The sequence below is a fragment of the Hibiscus syriacus genome, unplaced genomic scaffold (assembly GCF_006381635.1).
Source record: "Hibiscus syriacus cultivar Baekdansim isolate YM2019G1 unplaced genomic scaffold, ASM638163v2 tig00003398_pilon, whole genome shotgun sequence".
NCBI classification, from domain to species: domain Eukaryota; kingdom Viridiplantae; phylum Streptophyta; class Magnoliopsida; order Malvales; family Malvaceae; genus Hibiscus; species Hibiscus syriacus.
In genome coordinates this window covers 126,744-146,919 of record NW_024061969.1, presented here as the reverse complement: position 1 = coordinate 146,919, position 20,176 = coordinate 126,744, and the positions used below count along the sequence as shown (strand labels likewise).

The following is a 20,176-nucleotide window of genomic DNA, read 5'->3' as shown; positions in this document are numbered from 1 at the left end:
GTCCATATGTCCCGAAGGACATAGGTAACACTGTCCATATGTCTCGAAAGTCATAGGTAACCCTCGACTCTTGGCATGCCAACTATACCTCTAGCTCTCCTTTCACATAACATGTGCATTCTCTTTCATATTATTTCCCATATTCAAATATCATTCTCTTCTATCACATACCAAATGTATGTGTAAACATCTATTTCATATCGTTTAACATGCATCACATATACATGTAATCACGTAGATCATGTCTCATAGCTTATATCATATCCCATAGCATATAAATAACATATAAACTTATACATGTATTCATGTGTATACTTTCATCTAGTCTATATATCAATGTCATATAACTTATCTCATAACTTATTTGATATTCTTATATATTCTCATCTTATAACTTATATTACCTATGCATATAACCTTATGACTTATTATCAAGTAACTCAATTAATGTTCCTATAGGAAACCTTATGACTTATTATAAAGTAACTCAATTAATGTTCCTATAGGGTTCCATCGATCTTTATCCTATAATACATATAACACATTCATATCATATCGCTTACCCTTGAATTATCTTATGTTTACAGATATCATATTCTTTCTTTAACTTGTAATTTAAATCACATGTTCCATCTTTATCATATAACTTATGAGCTATTCTTATATTATCCTAGATCAAGCATACTTTGTTTATCTCACTTTTCATATCATTCATTTATCTCATGTAACATGGCTTAATATATGTTTGTATTCTTTTTCACCTAATCACATCTACCTCTTCTCATATATCTCATACATAATCTCTATCATATATACATTCCTTCACTTATCTTATAGTTATGTATCATATTGCATAATTTAACTTATATTCTATTATCATGTGTACATATACCATGGACACTGAACATGTATCATATAAACATGTATTCACACTTATCATTAATACATGCAACAATCAATAACACACATGTAACATATCAAACATTTGCTCGTATTAATGAATTCATGCATTTTACTATAGGAAATAGACTTGTCACAAGTTTTATTTCCATTAAATATAATAAACTATCTAGTATGCACTCACCTTGGCCTCACTTGCTATCAATTACTCCTATGGCTTTCTTTCTCTTCTTGATCAATTCTAATCTTTCAATCATTCCGAACTTGCTCTCGATCGATATCTACATAATCACACATTGCTACATATCAATATCCAATTGATATACTATAATCTATCATTTCTTAGACCAAAAGAAAGCTCTATTTCTATTTCCCCTTGAAGTGCATCGATACATTTTACAGTGCATCGATGCATTCATTAACATATGCATCGATGCACTACCCATGCATCGACACACTAATCACCTTCGATGTTTTCACTTTAAGGGGGTGCATCGATGCACTTCTTATGCATCGATGCACTAATTGCATTCGATGTTTCTTCTTTAAAGAGTGTATCGATGCACATTGAATGTGCATCGATACACCTTGCCCAGAATTTGCATTTTAAGCCAAAAAAACCATCAACTTTTCACTCAATTCTTCTATTTTAAGCCCCTATAATGTCATTAAACTCAACTACCATTACTTAAACCAAATTATATCCATATAAACCATCTTTATCTTCCATATCTCATCATGATTCTTAAAATTTAAGAATATTACTAGACTTTCAACTTTGTTATTAATAATTTCTAACTTCATAAATCTCTTATTCTTATTGATGACAAGTCAAATTCAACTTTCAATTCTTATTATAAACTCTATTTCAATATTTCACTCAAGAACTCCAAATCTTTAATCTTCCTTAACTCCTTTATCTTTTGATTTTAAGATAACTTAAGTTTTCCTTAAGCTTAGTTATCATCTAATGATCATAACCCAACCTTAAATTTAACCAGAAATTATCTAAATAGAAGACTCACCTTTTGTTCAAGCCTTCACGCATGAAGAAGGAAGAAGAGAAGAAAGAGAACTCTGGAACCTTTTCTCTCTTCCCACGTGGTTCCCTTATCTTATAAAGGGAAATAAAAAAAAAATCTTACTTGTCAATTGACCATTATACCCTTTAATTCATTCAATAATTACCAAACAACCTTCCACTATATTTCCAATAAGTCATTGAACTATTTAACTATTCTACTTTTATCACCAAATTTCAAAAATTCTCATTTTAATCACTAACCCGGATTTCGGGATATTACAAGTCAGATGTGTTTTCAACTTTCAAAAACTTCAAAGCGTGGGTGGAACTTGATTCTGGAAATAAGATCAAGTGTTTTCAAACAGATAATGGAGGATAATATACAAGTGAATAATTTGATGACTTTTGCAGGAAAGAAAACATCAAAATATTGTTCACAGTGGCGAACACTCATCAACAAAATGGAGTGGCAGATTTAAACTTTGTTATTAATAATTTCTAACTTCATAAATCTCTTATTCTTATTGATGGCAAGTCAAATTCAACTTTCAATTCTTATTATAAACTCTATTTCAATATTTCACTCAAGAACTCCAAATCTTTAATCTTCCTTAACTCCTTTATCTTTTGATTTTAAGATTAAGCTTTCCTTAAGCTTAGTTATCATCTAATGATCATAACCCAACCTTAAATTTAACCAGAAATTATCTAAATAGAAGACTCGCCTTTTGTTCAAGCCTTCACGCATGAAGAAGGAAGAAGAGAAGAGAATAGAACTTTGGAACCTTTTCTCTCTTCCCACGTGGTTCCCTTATCTTATAAAGGGAAAAAAATCTTACTTGTCAATTGACCATTGTACCCTTTAATTCATTCAATAATTACCAAACAACCTTCCACTATATTTCCAATAAGTCATTGAACTATTTAACTATTCTACTTTTATCACCAAATTTCAAAAATTCTCATTTTAATCACTAACCCGGATTTCGGGATATTACAAGTCAGATGTGTTTTCAACTTTCAAAAACTTCAAAGCGCGGGTGGAACTTGATTATGGAAATAAGATCAAGTGTTTTCAAACAGATAATGGAGGAGAATACACAAGTGAATAATTTGATGACTTTTGCATGAAAGAAGGCATCAAAAGATAGTTCACAGTGGCGAACACTCATCAACAAAATGGAGTGGCAGAGCGGATGAATAAAACCTTGTTAGAAAGAACAAAAGCAATGTTGAGGGCTTCAGGCCTAGAAAAATCATTTTGGGCAGAAGTAGTCAATACCGCCTGTTATTTGGTGAATCGAGCTCCATCAACTGCAATAGAGCTGAAGACACCAATGGAGATGTGGACTGGTAAACCAGTTGATTATTCAAACCTCCATGTATTTGGAAGTATTGTGTACGTGATGTACAACTCAAAGTTGGATCCAAAATCCAGGAAATGCACATTCTTGGGGTATGCTGATGGACTAAAGGGGTATCGCTTGTGGGATCCCACTGCCCGCAAAGTGATCATTAATAGAGATATTATCTTTGTAGAAGATAAACTACAAAGAAAAGAAGAAGATGGTAGGGCTGAAAAGTCAGAGACTACACAGATACATGTGGACAAGGAGTTTGAACAAGGAGATTATTCTGAAGTAGAACCAGCAAATGATGACCAAGAACCATAGAGTTTTGAAGCTCCAACAACTCGTCAATCAGATCGTGTGAGAAGACGTCCCAATTGGCACTCAGATTATGTTATAGAAGGAAATATTGCATACTTCCTTTTAATATAGGACGGTGAGCCATCAACATACCAGGAGGCAATAAACAGCTCAGATACTTCACTGTGGATGATTGCGATGCAAGAAGAAATTGGAGCCCTTCATAAAAATAATACATGGGACCTTGTGTCACTACCACAAGGAAAGAAGCCAATTGGTAACAAATGGGTATTCAAAATCAAGCGAAATGCTAACGATCAAGTGGAGAGGTATCGTGCAAGACTGGTGGTCAACGGATATACTAAAAAATGTATTGATTTCAATGAAATCTTTTCTCCTGTGGTTCGACTAACAACAGTTTGAGTAGTCTTGACAATGTGTGCTACATTGAATTTACATCTAGAGCAGCTAGATGTTAAAATAACTTTTCTTCATGGAAATCTTGAAGAAGAGATTTATATGCTCTAGCCTGAAGGTTTTGAAGAAAAAGAAAAGAAAAACTTGGTTTGCAGGTTGAACAAATCTATGATGGTTTAAAGCAGGCACCGAGGTGTTGGTATAAGAGATTTGATTCCTTCATTATGTGCTTTGGATACAATAGACTTAACACAGACACTTGTGCTTATTTCAAGAGGTTTGGTGATAACGATTTTGTTATATTGTTGTTGTATGTGGATGACATGTTGGTTGCAGGACCCAACAAAGATCATATTGAAGAATTGAATGCACAACTGGCTAGGGAATTTGAAATGAAGGACTTGGGATCAACAAACAAGATTCTAGGGATGTAAATTCACCGAGACATAAGTAATAGGAAGATTTGGCTTTCACAAAAGAATTAATTGAAGAAGATCTTGTCAAGATTCAACATGCAAGATTGTAAGTCAATTTCTACCTCTATTCCTCTTAACTTCAAATTATCCTCCAATATGAGTCCTAGCAGTGAAGAAGAGAGGATGTAGATGTCTCGACTACCGTATGCATCGGCAGTGGGAAGTTTAATGTTCGCTATGATATTCACAAGACCAGACATTGCACAAGCAGTGGGAGTGGTTAGTCGGTACATGAAGAATCCAGACAAAGAGCAATGGAATACAGTAAAGAGGATTTTGAGATACATCAAAGGGACCTCAAATGTTGCATTATGTTATGGAGGATCAAACTTACTAATCAATGGGTATGTCGATTCTAACTATGCAAGGGATTTGGATAAAAGCAAATTTACTACAAGATATGTGTTCAAAGTTGCTGGTGGAGCTGTAAGCTATGTTTAAAAATTGCAGTCAGTTGTGGCTATATCCACAATAGAGTCAGAATATGTAGCAGCTACACAAGCCAGTAAAAAAGCAATCTGGTTGAAGATGCTATTAGAGGAGCTTGGGAACAATCAAGAGTATGTCTCTCTGTTTTGTGACAGTCAAAGCGCCTTGCATTTAGCAAGGAATCCATCTTTTAATTCAAGAACAAAGCGCATACGAGTTTAATACCATTTCATTTGTGAAAAGGTGGAAGAAGGGACGGTAGATATGCAGAAGATCCATACCAAAGACAAAATAGCAGATTTTATGACAAAAGCAATCAACGCTGATAAATTTACTTGGTGCTAATCCTCTTTTGGCTTGTCAAAGACGTAAGCAACATGATGGTACAAGGTAGAAAGAATGGTGTGAAGATATGATTGTTTCAATCAAATCTTCAGGTGGGAGATTGTTGAAAAGTAAGTGGCCAACTTGTTGAAATTAATGGTCATACTTTAGGTGGTTAAAAGTTAGCAACAATAATGGTTTATACTTGGCACCAATAATGGTTGAAAAGTGACATGAGAAAAGTACACATTTAGTCCTTGTACTTTAGGGTATTTACAAGATTAGTCCTTAAGCTTCAACTATAAATACCCTAACCCATTTAGATTCAAAACCATCTCAAATCATTCTAGATTTCTCCCAATACTAGAGAATTTAGAGAGTTTTCTTGAGAGTTGTTTTCTCCTTTTTTTATCAAGAGAGAATTGTTATTGTTTTCTCCTTGTTAGATAGAGAGAAATTGTAATTCCTATTTTCTCATAGTGAAATTCTTCTTTGCCCGTGGTTTTTATCCTATATTATTTATGGGTTTTCCACGTAAAATTTATGTCTTCTTTATCTTCATTTTTATTTTTTCAAATTATCATTTGCGATTTTGCTCTATCCGATAGCCGTATTTTGCAACATGAGTAAAACTCGACTCGAATTGACTTTGAGTTGTAATCTCGTAAACTCAATTAAAAAATAATTCAAATTCGAATCTAGTTATAAAATACAACTTGAATAACTCAAACTTTTTAGTAACTATTGAATTGGTTTTCAAGTTTGAGTCGAGTCCCTTGACTGTGTATGATATATGTATATCACATATGAAAAAATATGAAGAAATATATATGTATTGTATATGGTTATAGAAAATCATTTAACTTGGAATCAAATAGTATCATAATATTATAAATATTTAAAAAAAAATTAAAATATAAATTCAACAACTTGACTCGACTTGAAAAAATTTCAAATTAAGTTTGAATTATAAAATAAGACTCGTCAACTCAAATAACTCAAAAAAATTTTAACTCGATTCAGCTCGATCAAACGCTCACCCTTAAGTTCCTTTTTAGTAATGCTTTTTTCCCCTTATCAATAATGGCGAGAGGTTTTCGCCATGTACCACGGCAACTTGTTAAACGAGTTAAAAGATTTAGGGACAAGCTGATCAACAATTTTCCCGAAGCTGAGGCTACACTTAGAGGGGGCACATCTGAATCTGATATTCAACAATTGCAGACACTTTTCGTAGTTAAATTGCCTCTTCCTACCGAGCTTCCATATCGTTTTACGACGGTCAAGATCTCACGGTTGCATAGCACTCGACGTCGGTGGCATCATTTGGTAGCTCATCGGGAATCATAGGCGGTTCATCGGGATTTAGCTGTGTCTTGCTTAACCAACCTTTTGAGTTATTCCATAGCTGAAGCAATACAGCATCTGAATTATGTGTTTTGATAAGCTCTTGCATGGTTTGCAGTCATTTGTTTTGCATGTTATGGAGTAATAAACATGAAAGGTCTCTTTGAACAAGTGAAAACCCATCTCACTCTTTATATAACTTTGGCAGATTACTCCTCTTTAAAACAATGAGAATTAATGTTTCCACATTAAACCCTTTTCGCACAAGTTTAAATGCTTTCATGGCAGAGTCTTCTTCTTCTTCCACATTTCCTTTGTTCAAATTGTCACTCCCAGTATTCAATTTGCCAACCAACTGAACTGTACATAGCTCCAAGATGCACCAGAACATGAGGAGTAGCGGTGGATCCATAAATTTTTTTTTAGAATGTGCACACATGTATTAATGACGTGAAATTTTCGTATAAAATGAGCACAATCAATAAAATAGATAAATAACTGAAGAAAATTTAGATGTGTCCACCATAAGTTAAGGGTGGATCCGCGACTAATGAGGAGCATCAAGAATTTTAGCCTTTCCTTGATATTTGTCGAGATACAAATCCGTTACAATGTTCGTCGCGTCTGTTCAACTATTCTTAAATATTGATGATTTATTGAATTATTTCGAATTATGATCAATTTGATAGAATGTGTATGTTTTGAGGATTAAAAATGTTATTATATTATGCCACATAAGTTGTCCTTAAATATTAATGATTTATTTTGTTGATTGTACCCATCTGAAATTTTATTTATGTCCACATAGTATATAAATTTTGTGTTATTAATATATGTGTCCATCTTAAAAAATATTTCAAGATCCGCCACTAACTATTTTCTTTAAAACAATGGTCAAACTTAACATCTGGTGACTAAAACATAAACGAAATGTAATATTAAATATAATTTGAAAAAATAATTAAATAATCTAAACAAAAAATAGAATAAATGGATGACCAAACATATAATTTACCCAGACATTTTTTATCAAATCTTCTAACCGTAAGCAACACCACTCCAATGAAAAAACGCAGGGTGTAAAATAGTAATAAAGCCAAAATGTTTTTGTCATTTTTAGTATAAAATCCAAAGTTAAAAGAGGAATCTCAATCACAAATTTGCTTCATTCTCTCGCTCGCCACAAGAACCAAAGAAACGCATCGCCACAAGCCTCTCATCAACAATGGCGGCCGCCACTGCGAACACCGCTTTCGCTAAGCTTTCCTCGTTAACTTCCTCCTTCAAATCTCCGATACCCATTTCCAAATCCACACTCCCTTTCTCCACACCCCCTCAAAACCCCACCCATCACCGTTACCTCGACGTTTCCTGCTCCCTTTCTCATGCAAACTCCAATCCCAGATCCGCCGCCGCCGCCTTTACCCAAAAAACCGCTCCTTCCCATGATTTCATTTCCCGTTATGCAGATGAGGAGCCCCGGAAAGGCGCCGATATCCTCGTGGAAGCCCTGGAACGTGAAGGTGTTAAGGACGTGTTCGCCTACCCGGGTGGAGCTTCGATGGAGATTCACCAGGCTTTAACCCGGTCCAGGATAATCCGAAATGTACTTCCGCGACACGAACAAGGTGGGGTCTTTGCCGCCGAGGGTTACGCGCGTTCCTCCGGCGTTCCTGGCGTTTGCATTGCGACGTCCGGCCCTGGGGCTACCAACTTGGTGAGTGGTCTCGCCGATGCAATGCTCGATAGCATTCCTCTCGTGGCGATCACCGGTCAAGTCCCTCGTCGGATGATTGGTACCGATGCTTTCCAGGAAACTCCGATTGTTGAGGTAACAAGGTCTATCACGAAACACAATTATCTTGTTCTTGATGTGGATGATATTCCTAGGATTGTTAGTGAGGCCTTCTTTCTAGCTACCTCGGGAAGGCCCGGACCTGTTTTGATTGATGTACCTAAGGATATTCAACAGCAACTTGCTGTTCCTAAATGGAACCAGCCTCCTAGGTTGCCGGGATATATGTCTAGGTTGCCCAAGGCTCCCAGTGAGTCTCATTTGGAACAGATTGTGAGGCTGGTTTCTGAGTCTAAAATGCCGGTTTTATATGTCGGTGGCGGGTGTTTGAACTCCAGTGAGGAGTTGAAGAGATTTGTTGAGCTTACAGGGATACCTGTTGCAAGTACTTTGATGGGTCTCGGGGTGTTTCCGATTTCGGATGAGTTGTCATTACAAATGCTTGGAATGCATGGAACCGTGTATGCTAATTATGCTGTGGATAAGAGTGATTTGTTGCTAGCTTTTGGAGTAAGATTTGATGATAGGGTGACTGGAAAACTCGAGGCATTTGCCAGTCGGGCCAAGATTGTGCATATCGATATTGATTCAGCTGAGATTGGGAAGAATAAGCAGCCTCATGTGTCAGTGTGTTCCGATGTGAAATTGGCATTGCAGGGGATTAATAAGATACTGGAGAACAAGGGTGCAAATCTGAATCTTGATTATTCTGATTGGAGGCAGGAGTTAAACAAGCAGAAGGTGGAATTCCCATTGAGTTACAAGACCTTTGGTGAAGCTATTCCACCTCAATATGCGATTCAGGTTCTTGATGAATTGACCGGAGGGAATGCGATCATAAGTACTGGTGTCGGTCAGCATCAAATGTGGGCTGTCAGTTTTATAAGTACCGGAAGCCTCGTCAATGGTTAACTTCAGGTGGATTGGGGGCTATGGGGTTCGGATTGCCCGCTGCCATCGGAGCTGCCGTTGCAAACCCTGATGCAGTTGTTGTAGATATTGATGGCGATGGAAGTTTCATCATGAATGTGCAAGAGTTGGCAACTATCCGTGTGGAAAATCTTCCTGTTAAGATACTATTGTTGAATAATCAGCATTTGGGCATGGTTGTTCAATGGGAGGACCGATTTTACAAGGCAAACAGGGCTCATACATACTTGGGAGATCCCACCAACGAGTCAGAGGTATTCCCGAACATGTTGAAATTTGCCGAAGCATGCGGAATACCAGCAGCTCGTGTGACGAAGAAAGAAGATCTGAAAGCAGCAATTCAGAAAATGTTGGACACTCCTGGACCTTACTTGTTGGATGTGATTGTCCCACATCAAGAGCATGTCCTGCCTATGATCCCCAGCGGAGGCGCTTTCAAAGATGTCATCACCGAGGGCGATGGAAGAACACAGTATTGATTTCAACAAGCATCAATATGTGTTTTGGGGCAATCTTTGTACTATGAGGTTCAGTTACGGGGGGCTTTAGTTTCTGAGACCTGGCAGTTTTCTGGAACATAAACTTGTATGTGTTCCCATAAGTAGTTTTTTCTATGTTTTAAAAAAACTATCAAGTAGATTTTGGTTTGGGTTTATGCAGGTGTTGTATGTGTTTTAGTCGAATAATGTCATGTAATGGAAGAATATGAAGTTTTGTTCAATGTGTTTTCAAGGCTACAAGAAAATGTCCTTAAAATACAGTGACATAAAACGGCACTGCATGTGATGATTGAAAATGGCAATTTAAGAAAATATTCTAACCACAAAATTATCTATCAGCAATTTATTAAACTCTTAGTTAGGTCATTCCTATCACTTGGTTGGTATATATATATATATATATATATATATATATATATATATTGTCATTAAAACTCACTTGTGGTGGTATTCCTTCCATGTTTGGCTATTCCTCCTTTCCCTTCCAACTACCACTCCTTAAAAGAGTTTTTATATGTTACATTTGTGAAAGCATATCTGCAACACATATCTCCAACTGAACCATATTACATTAAATCAGGTTGGTTCAAAAGATAAGCATTTGATATTATTTAAATTAGGTCTCGAGTTTAAATCTTTTTGCATGTAGAAAATTCCTGTTGGAGACTCATCCACTAAAGTCAAGTGTGCGACGTGGATCAGTCCGGATTAGTCAAAGTGAAACCTTGAATCCGGGAGAGCAACCAAAGAAAAAAAAATCAGGTTATGTAATTTTTCACTCCTTCACCAGGGAAATGTAGTGAGTTTGCTTTAGATTTAATGTGTCTGCGTGTGCATATTTGTTTTGGTAAATATATCGAACAAACTGAGGATTTGGTATAAGATTGCATGGATGATATGAAGACCGACTGAAATGGAGGTGGTAATGGGGTCAATCAAGTGAGATCGAACCATGTCATTAAATTGTGGTAGACATTGTTGAAAGTGTATATGGATCAGGTTCTAGTGTCCTATTACTTCTAATCTCAATTTTATAAATAAAATTGGAAAATAATAACAAGTATAATGATCGCATGAAAAAATATACATTAAGATTTATGTGGAAAATCTTTTGAGAAAAATTACTCGTAAAAGAGGAGAATTTTCACTAATGACAAAAATAGAAGAATACAATAGAAATCATCGTGAATAACTTTACTTCCAACTCTAATCCATACTATTTATTTATAGTGATAGTTACTTGTTTACAAAGAAAACTTACATAGTAAGAAATATACTCAATATGTTTTTACTCTCAATCAACATAAAATATAATAAACTTCCTACTTTAAATTAAACTAGATTTCTTACTTTCTCAATTTTCTCTTAATTTTGTATCTTCATTAATTTGATTCCGATTTAATTCAGATCAAACTAACAATTACTATTATTAAATAAAATTCTATTAGAATAGTTCCTTAACTGAGTTAAATATAAGCTAAGACCTCAATAAACCCCTAATTATTAATTATTTTGTTGGGTATTGATATTTTATCTTTCTCTTGGGTTCAATTTTTGGAATACTTCCAACAACATAAGTTTTCGTTGTTAAATATGTACCTCATTAAACCTCTAATTAATGTACATTCACGGTATAAGGAGCACTAGTCTCCAAGGATGAATCAAGGGGAGACTGACAATCGATTTTCTTAAAAATTTTAAATTCTCATATAATTTAAATATTTTATATCAATAGTCTATTTTTATCACTAAAATTTTACAAGTTCACCCCTTGCATACAATTTTATGACCATATCTGCTAGACACCCTAGCGAATATCGAATGTCTAACCTAATTGTTAGAGTAGACAAACAACAATACAAGATGGTTCTTGTCAAATGAAACATTGCTTAAACATTTCAAGCCCTCTAGAGGTAAACAACAAAGTGATCTCTTATGGCCTTAAATCTTCAAACCTTGCATGATATACCTACAAGGTATCTCTTCCACCAAATCTCTTACTATTTCATGCTGTCATAAAATTCCTTGGTACATTATCTTTATTGATCTTTTATGGAGTATTACTTCTATGCGTGATGCATGCATGTATTGGACCATCCATCTCTCACTCCATATGCATGTACGAACGACAAGCACTAAAAGTAGATATATAAACAGCAATATTGGTACACATCGTTTGTGATCAAGTTACAATGAACTGAAAGAGATTAAAAGTAAATGTACAAAGTACCAATGAATGAGATATACTGTCAATGATTCAGCCACGAGTAACCATCAAATCAGAAAAATGATTGAAAATTAAAGCTTCTGCAAAGCAGCAATGTGTACAGTTGTTAGATCATGACCATCTGATTAATCTGCAAACATTTCCAATAATTTAATAACTCCTATAATCATCTAAACGAGGTATTTATTTAGTGTACACGCTTGTTTATTCATTCTTAAACAACTACTCATCTGGGGCATGAAAGGCAGCAATGTATAAACTAATCACCTACAGATCGGGATCCATTACTTTTCAATGCAATCCTCATTCTCATACGCGTATGTAATATTCACTCATGAATTGCGAAAGATATACGATGATTAAAAAGCTGTACACAAAAGTAATTATCAGAGACAATAGATGGAGAGAGATTCATTAACATATATTACTCAAAGATGGGTGCGAAAGTGGGAGATGGGTGTGTATTCAGCATGTGCTTGCTGAACTTTTCTAGGTGTCTCATGTATCTGAAGGGTCGTTTAAAAGATCATATCTTCGTATCCATGTCTAGATATGACCAGACATGAAAATCGAGTTTGGGAATCAGCAAAAAATTAAACTTTCATCTCATTCAACTTCAGATGATGGACATGTAAAGTGTGAGGAATATATGAAAGCTCATCATTTCTTGACATCTACATCGATTTCATCATGACCAGCAGCACCATTAACTTGGGCTGTTGAAGTAGAGACTGAGCCACTTTCTTGAGCTCCTGGATGAATAAGCTGAGAAAATCCCTGTCCAGGTGACTTCCATAAGAGTGTTGGCAGTGATGCTTGCAAATTCTCACTGCTCCCATATGACGATGGTTCGATAAACTGAGCAGAATCAGGTTTCAGTTCAGAGAACCGTACAACACCTAAGAGCCGCTCAGGAAGCTCTGTTTCGGTGTGACTCTCGATAAGAAAAGCTAGGTCAACTGTCAGACTTGTAATGTAACCAAATGCCAGGTGAACAATAGCACTTGCCACCATCGAAGATCCTATATCAATGTCAACTTCACAAAAATTCTCAGATATACAATACTTGCAAGAAAGTGCTCGTCCAATGATGCATATTGCTTGCTCTCCAACTGCTTTTCTAACAATCCATGGGCCTTTGACGATGTTAGCAATCAATTTAAGCCTTGAATTTCTAAAAGCATCATCACCTTTCAAGAACTGGCCCATCAAAGAACCCTCTGGAATAGGTTCAGTGGTTACAAAATAAGCTACAGCACTATAGCTGTCCTTAGTTGGGAGCTGAAGATTAAATGCCCAAATAAAAGGCTTATCAGCGGTTGGAAAGGCTTCGTCAACAACCTTTCTAACACGATTATTAGGATGGCTCAAGAGGTCACCGAGCTTTGTGGAAGTTCTCATCCAGTCAAAACCAAGAGATTTAAGTAGATATTTACCACCGGGAATTTTAACCTTGTTTGACAAGTACTCCGGACCCCTTACCATGAAGTTATCCCCAGTGGACATGCCCAACCATTCAGACAGTTCTCTGGTTCAAGTAGTGGAATAGGTCCCTCTGATCGTACTCGCTCTACCCATTCTGGTTCCTTGCCATCCTCAGCACTAGCCATGTGTCCTGGAATAAACATACAAGAGATCTCAGAGAGGTATGAAATGATTACACCACCAGTCAAAATAGTAACTTTATATTACACCATTCTATATTCGAAATAAAACAAAAACCGCAACATTCTTAACAAAGTAACAGGGTACATCATCATGAACAAAGCCCAGATTATAATAAGATAAATTGGAAAAAAATGACTAGCGTGGTCCTAATGGAACTACAGAAACATGATAATTCAATGCGAAGCGAAATAAATTCAAAAAACAAGAAAAATCATATAGAATATGTCCCTCGAAAGCGTCAATCCCACATACTCAACCTCTGATATCATTAAAAACTCTCCCTTCGGAAAGCTCTGGTGGTATAAATAAATTTATATAAACATGAAAAAAGAGAAAAATATCATCTGATCTGGTCCAAGTCTCTTATATCTTACATATTGTCCAGCCTCTTAGTGTGCCTTTATAAGTTCCAGGGATAAGCCAAAGTCGATTATTGATCTACCGACAAAGTGGATCAGTTTCCTAGTCATTCCATTAATGTCCTTTTATTACCTTATGAAGATATACAGCAAAACAATAACAAGTACAGACCTTAAAGAAGAGGTCAGTTGAATACGGTGGTTTCTGCTCGATCATTAGCATCAAATCATATAATTCAAAATTCGGTTTCGACAAGCAGCTTTTTTAATACACCAAATAGAAAGAATCTTACCATACAAGCAAGAAAATCTGGCATAAATACAAAACAGAAAAGAGAAAGTATTCACATATAGAAATAAACAAAAGGAGTACACATAAACCAATTCCAGAAGTCCAACAGGACCACTGGTTTTCTCCTTAAGCATCCGTTTGTTTCACTGGGAAACTTCCTGGGAAATCATATTTTCTTTAAGTTTTCTAAATAACAATTATCTATTTCCAAATATCACTTCATGGTTCTAGAATTATAAACAGAAGAAAATTATTAAAAATACAAACACAAAAGCAAAAAAATTAAAAATTCAACAAACCCAAAAATACAAAAAAAACATATTATCTTAGCGTTCCTCTTTTAGGTTTAATTCAGCTAAAAAAGCAACCTGAATTACAGTAATTAACCAGGAGAAGAAAAGAACAAAAATTTATTAAAAAATTCTAACCTTGAAGAGGAGGGAAGGAGTTTATAGGTAAAGGAAAATGATAAGAAAACCTAATTACTCAAAAAAATGAGATCATGGATAATGAATTAGGGTTTTGTTTTTGTGATCAAACAGAGGGAAGCTACAAACGGTAGCTTTCTTTTCCTTTCTTATAATGTGTTTCTTTTAAAGGCAACTGCTTTGCTTGTATTGTTGGTTTTCAAATGCCAGCCAACCGGTCATCCCAAATGATGGAAATGTACCAAATTCAAAAAACTTGTCACTTATATCATCATTGAGACATTGAACACCATTAAATTGATGATGGATACTTTAATAAAATAATTTAAAGAATTTTAATCCTACACTTTAAATAAAATATTAATTATGAGTTATTTTATAAATCCAAAACAATTTAGGGACAAATCTTCAAATTACCCCTTTTTTTAATATATCCTTATCCTGCAAATTACCTCTCTTAGCTGCCTTCCTGGAACAATTTAGGGAACTGTAAGCGCGAAGGAGGAGAGAAAAATTAGCATCGAGTCGTACCAGAGAAAGAAAATTACCACAAGTACTTGCTTTAGTGGAATCTTGTAATACGAGACAAGGGCCCCAACCTTCACAATGCATTTGCAAAACCATGAAAAAGGAGATAAATTGAAGATTTGTCCCTAAAATGTTTTAAATTTACAAAGAGACCCATAATTAGTATTTTATTTAAAACATGGGGTTTAATTTTTTAACCTTTTTATTACCACATTATCAACCTAACAATATTTAACGTCTCAGTGATCAATTCTTAATAAAATGATAACGTAAGTGATTAAAATTTAACTTTTTTTTGAATTGGGTGAGTAAAAGTATAAAAAAAATGAAAGGTAAATATCATTTCGGTAGTTTGCCCATAATAAAGTATTGTTTTAATAAAAGACTCTAGTTTTATTTTAAAAAATCTAGAATTACGATGAATGTTTACCACTATAATCGTAAACTAAATAAATAATTATAATATTTTCTTATAATCATTGACATAAAAAACTAGTCACTTGAGATCATACAAAGATCATATAAGGAAATTGTTAAAACCTCAACCCCGATAGATATAAATAGATCTGATTGTATCGACAAATGACCCATGAAAGGGAATCAAAACTATTGAAAGAACACCGACAAGCTGCATATAAGAATCAATCGATGTAAGAAAACTACTCACGAAAGCAACCGCGTCTCCAATCCAATTTAAGGGTCCAAATTAGGGAAGATCATTAAGATAACACATAAATGTCATCTTGATCGGCCGAAGCGTCGTCAAATCATACCTAAAAAGCGATAAAACAAAAAGAACGGATAAATGACTGAAACATGCTATAAAGAATGATAACCTCATGTTTTCAAATTTTTGGTCTAGTAACAATTTAAGTCATTGTAAGTTTAAATATTAGACAAATTAGGTGATGTCTTGTGAATTTTGAGATTTTTTATACATAAATCTGAGGTCAATACAATGTACTATATATACAAAGACTCTCAATCATTTGACAATGAACGCTCATACATTTACATATGTCATGCTGAAACTCGGGACCTCAAATATAACAATAATCCCTTAATCACTAAGGTTGCTTGGTTTGTACTGAATTTTGAGTATGAATATCTAATAAATCATTTTATTTTTCTTAAATAGTCTAATATTTTGGCCTCTGTTAATATTTAATCTTGACTCCGTCCCTATTTACACAAACTCAAATAGACTCTATGACATGTCAATTGTGTTTGCCTTGTTACATACTTTATTCGTGTTTGCTTATCACTTCGATCAAATCACTTATCATATCACAATATGATATCACCAAAATATGAAATTGAATGAATACAGACACTTATCATACGTAGCTTGTTATTTGCTTTTGTTATTCAATGCTCTATGTGCGTTAACTTTTACATGTGAATTTATATAGTATAATGGTTACCAAAATTCAATAAGAGTGACACCAAGTCATTCATGCACATGAATTATACTCGCTAATTATTGTGGATTCATGGAGTGTCTTTGAATCACAATTCCACTATCTGTCAAAACTTTTTGTATTAAATTTTCGATTCTTTGTAAAGATTTCGACCAAAATTTTAAGTACCAAATTACCACTCCTAATCACGTTATTTTACAGTTTTGGATTACAGCATCCAAACTCTGCCACAGGTTCACATCCCGTGAGAAAACAGTTCGGTCGAACAATGATTAATCTCAAAACCCGACAACATCAAAAAGCAAATTCAACCGTCACGGACTACACCAAAATTCTGTGTGCCCCATTCATTCCCCCTATAAATAACAATCTTCGGATAGCTTATCTCCTCCGTACCAAACATTCACATAGCTCTCGGTCATTAAAAAAAACGAGAAAAATGAAGGGTCTGGCACTTATAGTAGCACTGGTGATGATGGTTATGGCAACCGCTACGACGGCTGCTCAAAGCATTTGCAACATGCCAATTTCAGATTTGATGTCGTGCAAACCAGCCGTGACCCCTCCCAATCCTCCGCCGCCGACGTCGACGTGTTGTTCAGCCCTCTCGCATGCCGACATGCGTTGCCTTTGCTCGTATAAGAACTCCAAGCTCTTGCCTTCACTTGGCATTGACCCCGACCTTTCCATGAAATTGCCTAGCTTGTGCAAGCTTCCTTACCCTGCAAATTGTTAGTTCCTGGCTCTATCCATATTTGATCTCAGAATGTGCCTCTACTTCACGTGATTGTACTAAGTTTGTTCTTTCTTTTTCTTTTATGTTGTGTTTCGATGTATCTTTTAATCGTGTAATATCACGTACGAGTTGTGTAATTTGTGATCAATAATCGTATAATATATGTTGATAATATAAGAAATTATGTGGGTACAAGAACCCATAATTTTCAGCTTGCTTATATATACATTTTTTAAAAATATATATACACACATGTTTGCATAAGAAAATCATATAACTTAAATTTGAGTTCCAACAAAGATCCATTAATTGATTGAATGATTGAGGATGCTCATTACTTAAATATCCAATTACTTGAATTATATGAGCATTTAAAATTTTTCAGAGGATAATCACCCTCGCTACTGATTACAATGCTTAATACCCATTTAACCATAGGGCGTAACAGGTAAGCGTGAGGTAAGAGTAACCTCCAATGGTGTAGCTTTACGAACAGCCATTCCGGCGCTTTCGCTCATGTCGATCGAATTGTCCGAAACCGTCCCCAATTTGAATCCATGAAGAAACCTAGCCAATGCTAAGTGCAGGACTTGAAGTGCAAAACTGATACCAGGACAAATCCTTCTACCGGAACCAAATGGTAAGAGCTCAAAATTTTGACCCCTTACATCTATGTTAGCATGATCGTTAACGAACCTCTCAGGCAGGAAATCCGAAGGCTTTTCCCAAATGCCGGGATCACGCTGCAATTTCCACACGTTAAGGAGAAGGCTAGTGCCTGCCGCGACAGGGAAACCGGCTATCGTGCAGTCCTCCATGGCTTCCCTTGGTGCTGATAGAGGTGCTGGTGGATGTAACCGAAATGTTTCCTTCATAATGGCTTGCAAGTATACCAAGTTGTTTATATCGGACTCTTCCACTTGCCGGTGCTTTCCGACGTGCAAGTCGAGTTCGTCTTGAGCCTTTTTTAGCACACGACGATTTTTCAATGGCAACGAGACTGCCCATGTAAACGCGATAGTGATCGCATCGATGCTTCCCAGGACAAGACTCTGCAACAAGGTTAGCCTTATCAAGATCAATTACCAAGTACTATGTATAGGTGAATTCACAATTTTACGTACCAGGCAAGTAGCTTTAATGGTAGTGTTCGCCTCTTCAATTGGAATACTATCATTATCCATGACAGAAAACAAGACATTGATGAAATCTTTGTCCCCTTCGACGCTTTCCCCGAGCCTCTTTTTGCGATGCTCGTTAACCCATTTTCCGAATATAGTATCAAACTCTTTCGCTATCCTCTTCATTTCGCATTAAAACATCGATCCAACCAAGAAAAGGAGCGAAGTCCGAAACCAACATTAACCCCACCATATGAAAGAAACCAGCAATGGCTTCTTGGCATCGCCTGGATTCATCGGTTCCATAATCGTATCTTTTCCCGGCTACGGTCCGTACCATGATGTTGGTTGCCAAGTGACCAACCCTTCCATTCATTTCCACTACCGCAACACCTCTGCTTTTGAGTGTTTGTTCATGTAATTGGTTTATGAAATAATTGATTTCCGATTCCCAAACATGCCCGAGTGACTCGATCCGGTGACCGGAGAGGAGCTGAAGCATAGCTAGTTTCCTTATGTTGCGCCAATACGGTCCATATGGTGCGAAGCCTAACATTTTATGGTCATATCCCATAAGCTTCACCGCTAAGGACCGTGGACGTGTTGAAAAGATCTTATCATTGGTTGTGAAAAGTTCTTTTGCGACTTCCAAGTTACTCACGACGAGTGCGGAGTCGGACCGAGAACAAAGGTCCGTACTCGTCGGCCATGTCGCCGAATATTCTATGTAGTAGTTGATTTGTTCCGAGAAGATGAAGGTGACCGAGCAAAGGCAAGGCCCCTGCAGCCTCTGGCGGCGCTCTCAGTCGCGGTTTCTTCTTGGCTCGAACATGGACCGAAAGTGAAGCTACAATTATGGTGAAAAGAATTGCCAAAATGATTTGTATTGAGAATTCCATTAGTATGCTTCAATGACCAAAATTCAAAGTGATTCGACTCCTCCACAAAAGAAAATATAGAAGGAAAACAAGTTTAGAAACGCCAGTTGAAGACAAACGCTACTTACGTGGGGTTCTTTCCTTTCTTTATTGGTCCATAATGTTTGATAACTACGCTATCGAGTCTACCTCAGCTATCCTTTTGAATATGCGCGTCTCTATTGGTGTCTTAATAATTTTGAACCCATTTTTGTCGATCGTCTATGGAGTACCTTTAGTGATAGAATGAAATATTAGTTTTTTTAGAAGATATAAGTTCGAGTAGTTGTATATGTAGAGCATGTACATGTGTGCATTATTAGTTAACTAATAAAATTTTAAACATATACTACCTTATAATCAATGATGAATCTACAGCAGCTCGAGGGTGTACATCTGTCTACCCATAAATCTAATTTTCTTCTGTTAATTACCTATTTTATAGATAATGACAATTCTAAAATTTATTAAATTTATCTTATTCAAAAATTTTATATTATTAACATATACGTATACACTCACATTTTTTTTTTACCTATCGTTTTGCTCTTTCCATCAAAGCACACTAAATAACCACAGAGAAACGTAGGGATTCAAGAGGCCGGCGATATAGTTATTTTTATATTATGATTTCGGACTTCCCTATTTTGCTATTCATTGTTATCATTACAACCACACACACATATCA

The 20,176-nt window shown here is 35.7% G+C and overlaps 2 protein-coding genes and 1 pseudogene across 2 annotated transcripts; 1 reads left to right on the top strand and 2 right to left on the bottom strand.

Annotated features, from left to right (window-relative positions):
- Nucleotides 1-648: 648 nt before the first annotated feature.
- On the bottom strand, nucleotides 649-19,423 carry LOC120176459 (xanthotoxin 5-hydroxylase CYP82C4-like). Its single transcript, XM_039182889.1, has 4 exons — nucleotides 18,575-19,423; nucleotides 17,856-18,502; nucleotides 3,928-3,934; nucleotides 649-659 (listed from the first exon to the last, which is right to left on the bottom strand). Exons 1-2 carry the CDS (start codon nucleotides 18,755-18,757, stop codon nucleotides 17,879-17,881), a joined length of 807 nt encoding a protein of 268 aa, XP_039038820.1. The 5' UTR covers nucleotides 18,758-19,423; the 3' UTR covers nucleotides 649-659; nucleotides 3,928-3,934; nucleotides 17,856-17,878.
- Nucleotides 7,730-10,004, top strand: LOC120176438 (acetolactate synthase 3, chloroplastic-like). Its single transcript, XM_039182870.1, is given in 2 exon segments — nucleotides 7,730-9,232; nucleotides 9,235-10,004. Coding segments are annotated over 2 exon segments (1,977 nt in total). The 5' UTR covers nucleotides 7,730-7,791; the 3' UTR covers nucleotides 9,771-10,004.
- LOC120176448 lies at nucleotides 12,044-14,950 on the bottom strand (annotated as a pseudogene).
- Nucleotides 19,424-20,176: the final 753 nt, after the last annotated feature.

Bases quoted from the DNA above. Each gene is read 5' to 3' on its own strand.
- LOC120176459 (XM_039182889.1), bottom strand. From the start codon at position 18,757: ATGAAGAGGATAGCGAAAGAGTTTGATACTATATTCGGAAAATGGGTT. The intron at 18,503-18,574 runs GTACGTAAAATT...ACCTTGTTGCAG, and splicing joins CCATTAAAGCTACTTGCCTG to AGTCTTGTCCTGGGAAGCAT.